Source organism: Hesperophylax consimilis, chromosome 8, assembly GCF_061612785.1.
Source record: "Hesperophylax consimilis isolate HC1 chromosome 8, BYU_Hcon_1.0, whole genome shotgun sequence".
Lineage (NCBI taxonomy): Eukaryota > Metazoa > Arthropoda > Insecta > Trichoptera > Limnephilidae > Hesperophylax > Hesperophylax consimilis.
This window is the reverse complement of record NC_142843.1, coordinates 29,237,444-29,253,574: the sequence shown is the minus strand read 5'-3', so window position 1 is coordinate 29,253,574 and position 16,131 is coordinate 29,237,444. Positions and strand designations below refer to the sequence as shown.

General features: G+C 34.5%; 2 protein-coding genes across 3 annotated transcripts in view; one reads left to right on the top strand and one right to left on the bottom strand.

The window, feature by feature from the left end:
• The window catches only part of Epac (Exchange protein directly activated by cAMP), a 524,699-nt gene that overhangs the window by 71,837 nt on the left and 436,731 nt on the right, over window positions 1-16,131 (top strand). The gene's annotated exons all lie outside the window — the stretch shown is intronic.
• LOC149421831 (transmembrane protease serine 9-like) overlaps window positions 1-16,131 on the bottom strand; it is a 102,965-nt gene that overhangs the window by 13,761 nt on the left and 73,073 nt on the right. Inside the window, exons 9-10 of the mRNA XM_089634689.1 lie at window positions 12,408-12,521; window positions 278-400 (exon numbers count right to left, since the gene is read on the bottom strand). Of these exons, the coding sequence (XP_089490815.1) occupies window positions 278-400; window positions 12,408-12,521 (237 nt within the window). The remainder of the gene's footprint in view (window positions 1-277; window positions 401-12,407; window positions 12,522-16,131) is intronic.

Here is a 16,131-nt window from a genome sequence, read left to right as displayed (position 1 = left end):
ACACGCAACTATCGTCAATGAAAACTAAAAATCTCGAACAGGAGCGAATAATTCGGCAATTATCGAATGAAATAATCACTCAAAATAATATCATTTCGCGGCTCGTTACGAGTATTGAAGTCTTTCGGAGTACCTACAGTGCGAATGACAAGGTGATTACAACGCGATCGAAAACAAAAATCAACCAAAATTCAAACTCAGGTGAGAATATCGATACCATCTCTCTCACACCTGCAGTCAGCCAGCCTCGTTTGGCAAACAGCAGTGAACCAGTTACCGTTTCCCCTGCGCCCGCCCCCGCCTCCGAGTCGGTTACACCGGCTGAGAGCAGCGGCGTTAACGTCAAGCAAACCCCCCGCACCGAGCCGCCCTCCTGCCCATTGTTATCATACAGTGCCGCCTTACGCAATAAAAACAAAATTTTAGTCGTAGGAACCAATGACTCGAGTAAGATTAAAGTAATACCCAAACAAAAATTTATTATCGTTTCACGCTTAGATCCCGACACGACGACGGAGGAAGTCATTTCCCATGTCAAAACGAATACAGCTCTCAGCTGTAATGCTGAAAAGTTTATGGCGTTTTCTAAAGAATACTCATCCTTTAAAATAGGAGTCGACGAGCAGAACATAGATTTACTACTAAAAGAAGAACTATGGCCCCGAGGAGTGGTTGTCCGTCATTTTAGATATTATAATAAACGCATTTCAGGTCAAGAAAACGCGAAAAAGCCGACCGAATCAAAATGACTGCTACTATACCAGAACGTGCGAGGACTCAGGTCTAAGATGAATCAATTTCTAGAAAATGTTCTTAACCAAGAACATAAATTCATCGTGATTACGGAGTCTTGGCTAAACGATTCGATATTTAACGCGCAAATTTTCGACAGCAGATACACAGTTTTCCGAAAAGACAGAAGCACTCAACAAACACGAGGTGGTGGACTACTGCTCGCTTTACTAAACGAAGAAAACATGCGAGCCGAACGACTTTCCCATCTGGAAACGGGAGACGAAAATTTATGGGTCAAAGTCACAATTCAAGGCTTATGTTTATTTATTTGTTCTGTTTATATCCCACCCAGTTCAAAAACGCATATTTACACGACTTTTTTCGAAACTTTAATTAGTAACTTAACTTACCTTGTTGATAAAAAAATCTTAGTGATTGGTGATTTTAACATTAATTCTTCACAAAATCCACGTGCAGTGAACACTGAGCTTTTATATGTTATGGAACTTTTTCAATTGAAGCAGTTTAATACAGTACTTAACTCATGTAATCGTACTTTGGATCTAGTATTAAGTAACTTTAGTATGTTTACAAAAAAATCCGATTTCTGTCTTGTTCAAGAAGATAATTATCACCCGACACTTGTGTCAGAAATTAGTCTTGATCATGACAGACCGTTGAAAAGTCGTTGTTTACATTCAGAAAATGACTTTCGTGGTTGGAATTTCCGCAAAGGAGACTTTGAGAAGCTGTACAGCCAATTGCGTGACCACAATTGGCTGGCTATCTTGGAGATCTCCGATGTTGACGAAGCAGTTAAGTACTTCTACGATACCCTATACGCGTATTTTGACAAATGTTTTCTAAGAAAAAAAGCGCCGCGAAATGAAAACTATCCTAGATGGTTTTCGCGTGAGATTATCGGGGACATAAAGACGAAGCTTGTATACCATCGACGGTGGAAACGATCAGGTTTGGATAGTGAACACGAGTTATTCAAATCCTATCGTACAAAAATTAAACATAGCATTTCAATAGCACACAAAAAATATATTGTGGAGGTAGAGAATAATGTTAAACACGATCCAAAGTCATTTTGGAAATATGTTTCTGACAAAAAAAATGACAGAGGCCTCTTAAATCATATTATTCTGAATGATTGTACTTACAAAGGAACTGACGTACCGGAAGCTTTCGCAAAATATTTCCAATCTGTCTATAATCCAGAAAAAGCTGATTTTGATTCTTACGTACCAGGACAGATTGGATTGACAAAAGCTCAAAACATATCTATAGAAAACGTTAATAACATGGATTTCAGTTTAGCAATAAGAAAATTGAAACCAAAAACATCATTTGGCCCTGATTTCATTCCACCCTTCGTCATTAAGGGTTGTTCTGAACCACTGTCTAATCCACTTCTACATATATTTAATCTTACGATTAAAAACGGAATTTTTCCTAAACTGTGGAAGCTGTCAAAAGTTACCCCTCTACATAAAGATGGTGACAAGTGTCAGGCAACCAATTACCGTCCTATAGCAATTCTTTCCGCACCTGCCAAGTTATTCGAAATAATTATTCATAAATATGTATATGCCAAGGTTGAACCATTCTTGATCGAACAACAACACGGATTTCGACGTGGCCGTTCAACCACTACAAACTTGATGGCATATACTGATTACGTGGCGAGAGCGCTCGATAATAATGAGCAAGTTGACACGTCATACCATGACTTTGCGAAAGCTTTCGATAAGGTTGATCACTTAGTGCTCTTAAGTAGGCTTGAAGAAATTGGTTTTTCCGAAAACTTAATTAAACTCTTTGCTAACTATTTAAAAGAAAGGGAACAATTCGTTTCCTATGGTGGTTTTAACTCTAACGCGTATCCTACAAACTCTGGTGTGCCGCAGGGTTCCAATTTAGGACCCTTATTGTTTCTAATTTTTATAAATAATATTCGGGGAAAAATCAAATTCGTCCGTTTTTTACTTTTTGCAGATGATATTAAACTGTTCTTAAGAATAAGATCATTAGAAGACTGTAAAAAGCTCCAGGAAGATATAAATGCAATTATTGACTGGAGTATTGACAGCAAACTCGGTTTCAACTTCCAAAAATGCTCAGTTATGTGTTTTACGAGGTCACAAAAGATCGTATATTTTAATTACAAAATGAAAGATACATCACTAAAGCATACGGTGACTTATAAGGACTTAGGAATTGTGTATGACGCTCGCTTAACATTTCACGCTCACATTGAAAAGATCTGTAAATCAGCTACAAGAATGTTAGGTTTTGTCATACACAATTCAAAGGAACTGACAAACCTTGCAGTCATTAGGCTGCTTTACTTTAGCTTAGTGCGTAGCATTCTCGAGAGTGGATCTCAGGTATGGGGGCCAGAGGACACTGTCTATGTACTAATGGTCGAGAAAATTCAAAAGAAATTTTTACGATACCTCTATATGAGAGAGTTTGGTTTTTACCCATGGCTGTTTCCAACAGCATTTATCTCGGGAATGCTGAATATCTGCAGCCTTAGTTCCAGACGGGACGTCGCATTATTGATGATGGCTTACAAGCTTCTGAATGGTTTAGTATCAATTCCAGACATTCTGTCAAAAATAGGACTTTATGTCCCGGATAATTTCACGAGAGGCCGCCAACACAGGCTTTTAATTCTTCCCAGGTCCAGAACTAACTTACCAATGGTGATGCCCCTGGGAAGACTCACTAGGTTAATTAACTCCCTTCCAGCTAACTTGGATATTTTCCATATGTCCTACAACGACTTTAAGCGCGAAATATTGTATTTGTTTTAACTGTATACTTATGTATAATTTTTTTTCCATATTTTGTTTACCGCTTTTGCATATGTTTTAACTGTATACTTATGTATAAAATTTTCTTCAATAATTTGTTTACCGCTTTTGCAATGTATTGGTTTTTGTACTGTTTTTGCAAATAAATAAATAAAATAAAAAAAAAAAAAAAAAAAAAAAAAAAAAAAAACAACCTGTTACTCAATTACCTGTCCCTGTCTGACAGTTTGGCATACCTACATTAGTGGCAACAATTTATTGACACCTCTTCAGTCTGTTAAGAAACCCTGTGCAGTGTAATCAATCAATCAATCGATTCTATTACTGAAACCTTGTGGAGTGATTACCAACCGTGATGTTTGGTTGGAACTATATTTATTTTGGTTTTTATAAATGTTTTGTTTAAAATATTTACATATCAATGTAATTTTTTTAAGTGTTTAACCACTGGAGTGCTTGCGTCAATAACCGGAATATGAGTTGAGTGATTGGCGTTAAATTTTAATACGGAGACATATAAACTGATTATAGTGCTACATAGCCAATTGAATTCACACACATTTTATCGTTTTTCATATATTTTTAGGATATGGAAAAAATATAAAAAATCTTAAATGCGCGAATTCTGCGAGTCAAAAATTACATATATTATTATGGCGTGCGATCACTCAAGACGTTTTACAAACTCGACATATTATGCCAAAAATCACTCAAGTGGTTAATTTGATTTATTTGTTAATACTTCGTTAATAAAACGCAATTCTACAGGGAGATTATTGGAATTTTATATGACTTAATGGTTTGTATTCGGATTATTTTATAATTAAATGTATGTTAAAAATTTGTTTCCATTTATCACAAGTTTGTTGAATACATAATTTTCTTCAAGATTTTATTCTTCTTTAAGATTTTAATCTCTTCCTTTGATCTATAAGTGAGTAAAGTCAATTGAATTTAAAGCTATTGAAGTAATATTCTAGCAAATAGAAGCGCTTTATGAGGATGTTTAACAAATAACATGACACTTTATAGAAATTATCTGAGTGATATTATTATAAATAAGACCAAGTGTTCAGATGGTTGCGAGTGTTTACTTCTATCCCGTTTAGTTGAAATCAAATCAAATATTTGCCTGCAGATGAACTGAATATTAATATTCAGCGTTGATTAGTTCATTTATGCAGAAAATTTGTTTGCGTAGACAAGTTCCCGGAAGTTTCAAAGCAGATTTAATTAGGTATTTATAAACCGAATCTATAGAGACCAAATCTTTTTTGGTGGTATTTCTTATGTATGTAAATGTCAATCGGAAGAGATTCAATTTCTCGCTGGATTGCTCCAATTTTTAATCAAACAATATTTTAAAAACTGATTACCTTTTGCAAAAAAATTCAAGCCAATTTTATGTAAATGATAAATTTCTCATTTTCGTTGGTTTATGGTCGTCACTAAAGACTGACTGTAATTTTCAACGCCAGACGTAATTTATTACGCCAATCTACATTTTTTAATTATAATCATGTACTGATGGTATGATTGTCAAAGGTTGTCAAAAGATTTAATAATTTACCGTATTTTTGCTGTTTTCCTAAAATATTTGTTTAACTTTTGAATAATTAATTTCAAATCCAACAGAAAGGTAAAATCAAGATGAAATACATATTTTTTAACGTTTTTTTTTTACATTAACCCTACACAGGAGGCCATAGGAAAATAATTTCCCCCAGGGCCTATTTCATCTTTGGGAATGTTGTGTATAGGGTCTTTTTCAAGGATAGGAAGGAGAAGAAGTTCTGGGAAGGAATAGGGTATTATGGGTGGGTAGGAATCTAGGGATCAGTATGTCCAGTAGTGACTGACACTCCCGCTGGGTCAAGAGACCATTTGAAGAGGTTAAAGGATCGCCCCAAAAGAACCTCTCCCGATCTGGCACGCCACGCGATCACCCGTTGAACCCGGGCACCCCTGATAAATTACCAAACGTAGCGAACCACTTGGGGTGATCTATGGCAGAGGTATTGGTTATCCAATAAATGGTTTCCCGGGCGGTGGTACCCAAATCTGGGAAGGAAAAAGGTAAGAGGGGTGGGTAGGAATCTAGGGATCAGTATGTCCAGAAGTGACGGACGATTGAACATATCCCTTCCACTGCGGCGCAAGGCGATTGGTCGAGGGACAAGTTGGAGAGATCAAAGGGTCTCCCAAAAGAAGTCTTTCCCGATTTGGTATGCCACGCAGCTGGTACGCAGGTGCATTCTGAACAGTTGGATGAACCACTTGGGGCGACCTGTGGTAGAGATGTTGATTATCGAATAAATGGTTCCCGTGGCGGCGGTAGCCAAACTGGCTTGAAGTGGAGGTCCGATTGTTTTACTGAACAGTGAACCTTGGCGTCAATTTTGAAATTTTTGTACAATTTTTTTTTACAATTTCTAGATCAACTATTTTAAGTTTGGAATTTTTTTTAATATCACGAGCAATGTGGTTGTGAAATATTCATTTAACTGATAGAAAATAAGACATAACGCCATATTGTTTATACCGTATTTTTCAGTATGAAAATAGCTTTAAAAATTATGTTCGAATCTAGATCGAAGAAATAGATTGTTTTAGAAAACATGTTAAAAATTTATTTAAATACTTTGAGACTCGCTTTGTTTTGTGAAGAGTTTGTACGATACGAAAATTTACGATAGTCAAAATCCAAAACGAAACCGGTTAGTAAAGTAAACCTATTCGTCCGTATAATATTTTCATATGAATTGTGCCAGTTTTGGAGTAAGAATTTTTGTGATTAAAGAGAGTCGTTGGTCGTACCAACATTTGCCTAATTTGGTGAAAGTGGTACTGACGATGTATAAATACGCGTAGAGGAAACCTCCGAGAGGGATTACTTGCGACCCTTTCCGTTGGTTTCTCTTATATATTATCAGATGAAGATTTGCGAAATGGAAAATGGTTACGGGGAGGTTCAGGAGAGCGTTCGTGGTATTATTCTTCAACAATTAAGAAATCAAAACCCTGAAATTAAATGTACTCAATTCAATGTTTTCATCAATAATTTTGAGTTATATATATTTTCGAATTAGTTTACGAATATGTCGGAAAATCAAAAAATATTTAAATATTGTTTTATTGTGTTCGGAAGTCAATGGGACTGTGGAATCCTCAATCTGGATATTATGTGAGAAAATGGTAAGGCGATGGGAAAGGGTAAGGTTGAGAATCACCGGGCCGTTCAGATCTGATCACTAAACACGGCTGAAGCGAATTCAAGCAACGTTCTGAATATTTGTCTTTTGCCGTTGTGATACTGAGTGTGCATTAACTTTAATTACAATTTTAGTGGATTTTAGACACTAGAGATTTGAAATTCACGCGAAAGCAATAAATACACAAACCAGTCACTAGCGGCGCCAATATCCAACACGAATTCGCTTCGGCCGCCCGACAAACTTCCACAAAGACGCTCGTCGACCTCCAATTCGGAACATTCGGGGGGCCTTTTGTTTGCTTGAAAAGCGCGTTCAAAACTTAGCGACGCCATTGCAGTAGAGATAACACTCCTGCGTTTGGGCCTATCCAGGTACGACTTGTGTATGGGCCGTACAGTGTCAATGCTTTGTAACTTCTATTTGCATCGTGAATGATTTCGATAGAAGCCGCTCGGATGTTCCAGTGAAAACCCAAATCGCCCGCGCCTCCAAAAGCCGGCCCGCCGCGATTTACAGCATGTTCTGCCCCCTCTACCCGTGTTCACCTGACGCAGTCTACCCTATCAGCCAGTGGGTTAGTTTTGTCCCTCCCATAACATGTGCCATATTCACTTGTAATGAAACAAGCAGAGAGAGAGAGCTAGTTCCGCCCTACAGTGTCTATAGCTTAGGGCTCCCTAACCATGTGATTTTTAGTTAACATAATGATGTTCTATGAGAAATATGTTTTTTTTTTATATAACCTTGAGAAAACTCCCTCCGACTAGGTTTAAGCCACGAAACCCCGAGGGCCCAAGAGAACACAGCTCCGCCACCTTGAGCTAGCCAAAGACAATGTTTGCCCCAAGCGGGTGTCCATACCAAAAAGCACATCGCCTTCGGGTGCCTCCCGCCCTAAATGTTGTATAACCAACACAGGTCTCTGCCATGGGCCACCACAACTATCACTGGCGTACATTGTTTCGGCTTCGACTACCATAACCGACCCCGTTACCACACGTATAATAATACCTACCATAATAATTTACCATAACTAACAAAATCAACAAAATTCGCAGGACGGGTTACGAACCCGTTATCCCTGATACAGGAGCCAAGATAATGTCGAATAACTGCCACAATTTGGCAGGATTAAAACTAACTAAATAACAATAAAAAAAAACTTCGGTCATACCACCACGACATGTTCGTGACAAGAGGAATGAAATTTATAAAACAGCAGATATATTTCATTCTCTATAAATAAACTTATAAATTTATCTGTGTCTTATCTTCTCAAATATTGAATGACAAGAAATCTTGTAATATAATTGAATGATTAATCTGTAATATAATTTTAATTAATAATAAAAACCAGAATTAACTAGCATTGTTTTGTAAAATGTCAACTCAATGGCACTTAATGAATACCATGAAAAACATAGTCTGTAAATGTTAATTTGGATAAATTTATTTGTCTTCAGTATTTAAATATTACAATTTGAAGTTTTACTCAATAAAGTTATTCCGAAAAATAAATGTTTATTTGGATGTTTATGTTACAAAACAAAATGAATAAATAGCGTCTACCTCTTTATTTAAAATGGAGATCGGATGTTGACGATAATTAAATGTTATTAGATTAGACGTTTAAATGCCCATCGTGGTTAAAATCTATTAAATGGTAGTGTACCAATTTAATCCAATCAAAAATTCAAAATGAATTAAAATGTTAAATATTTCACCAATAAATGAAGATATAAAATATTTCGACACCACCTAGTCTTTAACAATGCCTTTCCCACAGAAAACAATAAGCAATAATTGTTGAATAAAATAGTAGTTTTATTGAATTATTTTGCGGTTAAGAAGCTTAGTGTAGCTGACCGGCAATCAGAAGGGTGCGGGTTCAATTCCCGTCGGCGGCATTTATTTTTTCTCGAAAATTTTTTTAAATTTATATTTGTGTTTCAGACTAATAATTTGAAAACATTATTATAGTGGCATTCATTCCGAGTTATAACGGAGTTATGTATTTCTATATATCTACAAATCCCAATTGAGTAACTTGATAAGTCAACTTCCAGGTGCTTTCGCCAGAAACTATCTCAATCATCTTTCTAGACAAGTTTTCATGTGATTACAAACTTTTCCGTAGGACTGAAAAACTCGAGAAATTGAAACAAACGGCGGTATTTGCTTGTTCACGGTTGACCAACAGTTGAAGTTTCACTGAAAACTCTCGGTTAATTTACTCGTGAGTTTATTTACCGGAGAAAAAAGTTTGAATTGGTATTTGAACTTTTTTTTAAACTTTCTGATTGAAAACTGTAGCAGGGTGGTAAACATTGATAAATAATAAACATAGTAAATGCTGTGGCGATTTATCAGTCGAGCGATTGGTGTCATATATATAACATATTATTTAATTTTTTTTTTTGGTAAACTAATGTTTAAGACAAGATTTTTTATGCATAGCACAAAGGGTAACAATTATTTTATAAGCAATAATTATTAGCCTGAAACACTCATCCACATTGAAAAATCTCCTGATAAAAGATACATGACGCCAACGGGACTTGAACCCGTGTCCTTTCGATTTCCGGTCGACAGCTCTGACCACTGAGCTATAGCGGCTTATCTCTTATCCGCAAAATAATTCAATATATACTAGTGTTTCATGCAACAATTACTGCTTGAGAGAGTTAGCACTTACAATGCCTTTCTCATATAAAATAAAGTTGGTTGTTTCAGGTGAAAAAATGTAACAAGCAGTAATTGTTGAATGAAACACTAGTATATATTGAATTATTTCGCGGATAAGAGATAAGCTGCTATAGCTCAGTGGTCAGAGCTGTCGACCGGAAATCGAAAGGAAATGGGTTCAAGTCTCGTTTGCGTCATGTATCTTTTATCAGGAAATTTTTCAATATGAATGAGTGTTTCAGGCTAATAATTATTGCTTATAAAATAATTGTTACCCTTTGTATTATTTAATTAATACAATTCTTCAAAGTATATATATGGAAACACATGAAACCGCTTACTTCAGTTTAAAGCTAATAAATACACCCAGACTTCACCGTTTATTCCATATTTTTACGCTTTATAAATTTGGCACATTGATCGCTCAAAACGTCTTTGCAAACTTGGCATAATTTTACTCTTAAAAATGGTTCCATGACAACTGTGACAGAGACAAATCAACATACTTTTGAAAAATGAGTTGTTAAAAGTGATTTTAACCTTTTTTATCATCATTTTTCATGACTTTATATCACTTTTCAAAAGTGTGTTGATTTATCACTGTCATGAGTTGTCCGATAACCATTGAAAATGTGTCCGCAAAACGTCCGTTATCGAAATATAATCATTAAAAGTGATAAAACGCTTCTTTAGAAGTCGGTTGAATCGAAATTTTATCCCACAGCAGGTACCGACTGACCCCGTTAGATATATTCAGTGCTTGGATTAAGGTCTATAGGTACTTAATCTAATAGGATTTATTGCTTCAATAAAAAAGGATTAACTCTTGAATTCCTTCCGTTTAACCCATTGTTTAGCAGTAGAAAAATAGAATAAGAATTTTGCCACGGATTTAATTTAACCTCACGTGATTTTTTTATTCATTAATTTTGTTTTTATTCTCCATTATAAATACCAGCGAAACTATCAAAGCATTTTGTTAGTTAATTTCAGAATAATAATTATAACACTTAAGCACAAATATAGTGACAAACCATAATAAAGAAAATAGAGATAGAAGAATAACATTACAAGAGACTACAATAAAAAGATATAAAATACAAAGACAGATAAATTTAACACAGTTAACATACACATGCACAAAGTCAAAGGCACACAATTTACTCAAATACACTCGTAGGCATATTTATACAAACTATTACATAAATAAAATCAATAAATAATATAATATTAAAACACAAATAACTTTAATTGCATCACTTTCATATATATAACCTCTACATGCTTCATGAAAAAAGTTCACCTCATCAGGAGTCTATAAGTAAGTATTATATTTTTTTATTTAAAAATATATTTCTTTTATATAAAAACATAAATATGTTAAATTAATAAAAAAACTAATTACAATAAAAATGTTTTCTTTTTAACGTAACTACCCAATTCAATAGTTAGTATATATTACTTCTGATGAGGTGAACCTTGTTCATGAAACATGTAGAGGTTATATATATTGAAGTGATGTAAACAAAGTTATTTTTGTTTTAATATAATAAATAATGTCATCACAAAGTGATAAACTTTCAGAAGAAATTTTCTTCGAAAAATTAGATAGTATAAAATTTCGATCCATTACCCACTTTTTCAGCATTTCTATAAATTCAATGGTGCAATTTGATTCGTCTTTTATGTGCATTGACATCGTATTAAATATTGTAGGTACAAGATAAGTGAATATTCGTTGCCCGTATTTATTTGTAAGTTTTAGAATGGCCATACGTTTTACTAAACAATTTTTACTAAATCTTGTGTTCTGTGTATGATGTACTTTTTCTTCATATTTGGAATCAGACAACATGTTTTGGCGTACTATTTTAAACCACACTATCTCTCAGGTAATATATTAATGAAAATAATTATTTTTACATATCTTCTTTGTGCATAAATACTTACCAAAAGCTTTGTCATCGAGTTTTGGATTGTTTAAATATAAGCATAGTCTTGAACGAAAAGAAAAATTAAAAAGAAAACATTCACCGATTCTGTTTTGACTACATGCACATTGCACACGGAGAAAAGTGAGTAATACTGATTTATTAAAAATATCTAAAATAATTAGTTTAAAACGGGACTGCACACCGTTTTCTGATAAACTTATAGTAAATTCGCAAAAATATCGAACACGTGTTTGTGAAATGCGAAAATGTTAGGATTTTAATGAACACGTGATAATTCATTGTATTTTTTTTAATTTTCCAGGAAACCTATCAATTCTAATAAATTTTCAATATTTTTTATCAGTAAGTTTCCTCCGTACAGAAGTTATGCAAACTATTTTTTTAATTCGTTATGTAACGAAATGCATAGACTTTAAAATTTGTCATTTTAAAAGGCATATTCGATGTGACTAGGTTTTTCATCTCAAAACAACTGTTGTTTACTATCATTGAACATCACGTCCGATAAAATAGTAAACGCGTGAGGTGGACAGTGAACATGAACCCGTCCGAAATTATGTCAAATGCTCTTTGGTATTCCGCCCCTTCACCTACTATAAAAATACCGCATCCCATCCCCATAGATTGGAACGTGCGATACTATCGATTAGTAAGTCAAAATATATCCGAATATTTTTCTTATTAATGTTAAAATGAGTGAATATTTTATTTATTAGTGTTAACATGAGTGAATATTTTACTTATTAGTATTACAATGAGAGAATATTTTACTTATTAATGTTAAAATAAGTGCATATTTTAATTATTAGTGTTAAAAAGAGTGATTTTTTCCTAAATGTGCAATTAATTCTATAAAAGTTATATTACCATTATACGAGTACGAGTAAGGTCCCTAAAAATAAATGAATTCGAATAGTGAAGGAATAAACGGAAGCTGCGCGGGGCCTACCGCACCTCCAGGATATATTCAGGTTTCAAAGATGACTTACCTTGGTGTTACCCCATCCCACGACGACGGCAGGTGTACCAGGCGTAATCTCCTCACCTTGCTCTGGTAAACCAATCGGTTGTATGTAATCACTATATGTCAATGGCGACTCCAGCTGCAAACATATTAAAATTAACATTAACGATCACTTTGACCAATCAGTTTGATTGAAGACTATATTAAATACCGGTTCAAATGTATAATTTCGATTTCACCAACGCGGCAGGGCGTAAATCTATTGCATTTTATCATTTAAGATGGAGATAATACTAACGAATCTAAACGAAACATGAAACAGATCAAGACTAGAACATAAAAAAAGGATTACGGTCACAACTTGGAATCGAACCCAGGATCTCTTGTCTTACCGGGAATTTCAAATTCATAATTGGTTTGTAACCTAGTTTGTGTCCAGTGTTGCCAAGTTAGCATATTATATGCTAAATTTTGCATAATTACTCCATGTTTAGCATAACTTTTATGCTTTTAGCATATAGCATATTTATTTGGCTTATTTTTACAGAAACATGAAAATAATAAAAACCAATTTTTTAACTAACAAAAATGATATCGATTGAAAAACTGTTGTCTCAATGGAGAAACATAGTTCACATTAAATGGGAATCCTTGACTTCCACTGTAGAGTTTTGGAATGAAGTCATGCAATATAAAGATGCAGCTAATAATAACCCCTTCGGTGATTTATGTCAGTTTGCAATGTCTATTTTAACATTGCCGCATTCAAATGCGGACATTGAACGTGTATTTAGCCAAATGAGTCTGGTCAAAACAAAACTCGGAAATCTTTTAGCGGTGAGAACCCTGAATGCCATTTTGTACGTGAGATTTGGCCTAAAGAGAGCAGGAAAGTGCTGTTATTCTTATACTGTTCCTGACGAAGTACTACGCTGCATTGGGACCAAAGAAAGTTACGACTCCGTCTCTCAGCCTTCCACATCAGCTGCTGTTAATGAAGAAGATGATGAAGATATTGATATTTTATTTCACTGATTTTGTTTCTAAGTTAAATTTATGTTAGCTTTTTTTGCCATTTTTTAAAGTAATTTAGCATTTTTCTGGCATATTTTTCCCATCACTATATTTCTCAATAAATAATAAGTTAAATTTATGTTGGCTTTTTTTATGGCATTTTTTAAAGGAATTTAGCATATTTCTGGCATATTTTTCCCATCACTCTAGCATATTTTGAAGTAGTTGAGTTGGCAACACTGTTTGTGTCTCGGATAAACATATCAGATTTTTAAATAATTGGGATACCTACCTATAAATTTTTGCTCGAATCGAACCCGAATCTAACCCAGGATTTCTTGTCAATTCATTAGAAATTGGTTACTATTCAAAAAAGTATCTGCCAAAAAAATGGTAAAACATTTGTTGCAAAATAATATCGTTAATTATTAATTTGAAATATGAGGTGGACAAATATGACTGACAAATATAAAAGGTTTACTTTTAACAAATTTGTTATTTGAGACTTTAAGTGATCGCTTTGTCAGCTCAGTATATTTTTAGCATGGACATGTAATTCCAAATTTAGTTCACAATTTTAGAATCTCGGTTTTAATTCGGGATTTCGTTAGTGTTTTCAGTTAAGTTTTTTAGCGTGATATCTTATTCTGTACCAAAGAGGGTTTCAAAAAGTCTTGTCCAGTATCCAGTGGATTTAGAGTCGGCAATTTATAAGACCCTTTTTTGTCAAACATGTCGTTGAAGGGTCCCACGACGTATCACGCTAACTCAGGTTGGAACCTAATAATATATTAATCGAGCAACGTAAGGGAGTTTTCGTGTGTGTTACTGACGTATATATTTCAGATGTCCACTTTCGAAATATCGATTTATAAATATTAAGAATTTAAAAAAATACATACTATCATTATTTAAAAATATATTATTGTTATTTTTAATAATAAACTAAGATTTAAAAGTTTGTTTATGCAAAGCACAAATGGTAACATATTATTTATTATGTATTTTTTCTCGGAAGATTTTTTCATTTTATTTAGGTATTTCAGGCTATTAATTATTGCTTAAAAATAATATATTGTTGTGTTTTCTATTAATTTTCACAATTTATTAATTAAAAATAATGTATTGTAGGTTTATTTGCTGCACGTTCCCGAATCCTAGATACTTTCAATATCGCCCTGGTGAAAGACCACCATTCAGAATTGAAACGTTGCTTGAAATGGCTTTAGCCGTGTTTGGTGACCAGATCTTAATAGCCAGATACTTCCTCACTGTCCTCTTTTTCATATTCTTCCTCTCACCATTACCTTCAGCCTCACATCATATCCCAATTAGGGATGCCATCGTCCGTCACTAGCTTCAGACGGTTGGGAGCAGTTGGTACTCTTGTGTGGTATTAACGCGATGAAATTTTGAGATGCAAGGCGATTTCTGCTTGAGAGGTATCCCTCAACCTTTATCTCCCGATCCGGTCTGCCACGCAGTTAGTGGACAGACGCATCTGTCGCCAAAACCCAAACAAACCTCCACCCGTGAACCCGGGCACCCCTGCTAAGTCGCCAAATGTAGCGTAATACTTAGGGTGACCTACGGCAGAGGTGTTGGTTATCCAATAAATGGTTTTCTAGTCCGCCTCCCAAATTAAGAAATTAAGATATTTTATATTGTTAAATATTCTGACCATTCGAAATGAAATGTTTTAGAATTTTAGAAACCAAAAATATGTCAGTCAGGGGTAGGTTTTGACCAATGTTAATTAGAAATTGAGTTTTCATACGTAAAAAAACTATTTATTCATATTACATGTATACATGCGCAGCCAAAAAAACATCATCATAACTTGATAAAAAGTGTATTAATTAAATATCTATGAACGAACAGTTCATGAACAATTTTAAGTTTATCCAAATGTACGATAGAAAACTAAGCCTAACAACCCTAGCCGCTAGGAGGCGCTTGTGTAGCTTACTGACATCAGAATGTAGGAATGGGAAATGCTAGAAGTTGGAGGTATTATTAATATTATAGGGTGTTTTCTCTAATCTACAACAAGTTTCCTTTCCGGTGTTTCCCTCCCAAACCGTGTTTTCTCACCAACAATTTTCCCGCTAAAGCCAACTTGACCACACTTTACAAATGGAACACACTTTGAATTTTGCATGAACGATTCTACCAGCAGAACCCGGTACTACAAAAACCAAGCCCCTTATACCTATTTTGTACTATAATTTACCATACCTATCTATCTCTTTATTTCTGAATCTTGCAGATAAGTATAAATATATCATTGATACTTAGTGAAAAAAAGTTCACATTAGATACTTTCGTTTTTACGTCGAACACATGCATGTGATTATCATATTAATTTTAATCCTGCATGTAACAATAGAGCAGTTAAAAAATAGGAAAAGTACATATAAATAATATGAAAGGATGAACTTTAAACATTTGAAATCTGTGAAAGTCGAGGAAGGAAGGTATGATTCTTATGCTCAACTCGATAATCTCTCGGAATTAACTGTAGCCTTTGCGAAGTTGTTGTCTCCTTCTTCGAGTCCCGGGCGAATCCTTGCTAACACATCCGTTAACGTTGAGCTCAGGATTGGTATCTCTGTCAATCAATGCTAAGACCCCCCGCTTCTTCACAATATATTTATCGGTCCTTGAAGACTCTTAACCTCCGGATGTCTACGGGGTATGGTCGATATTCACCCGAGAGTAAATAACACTTGTAT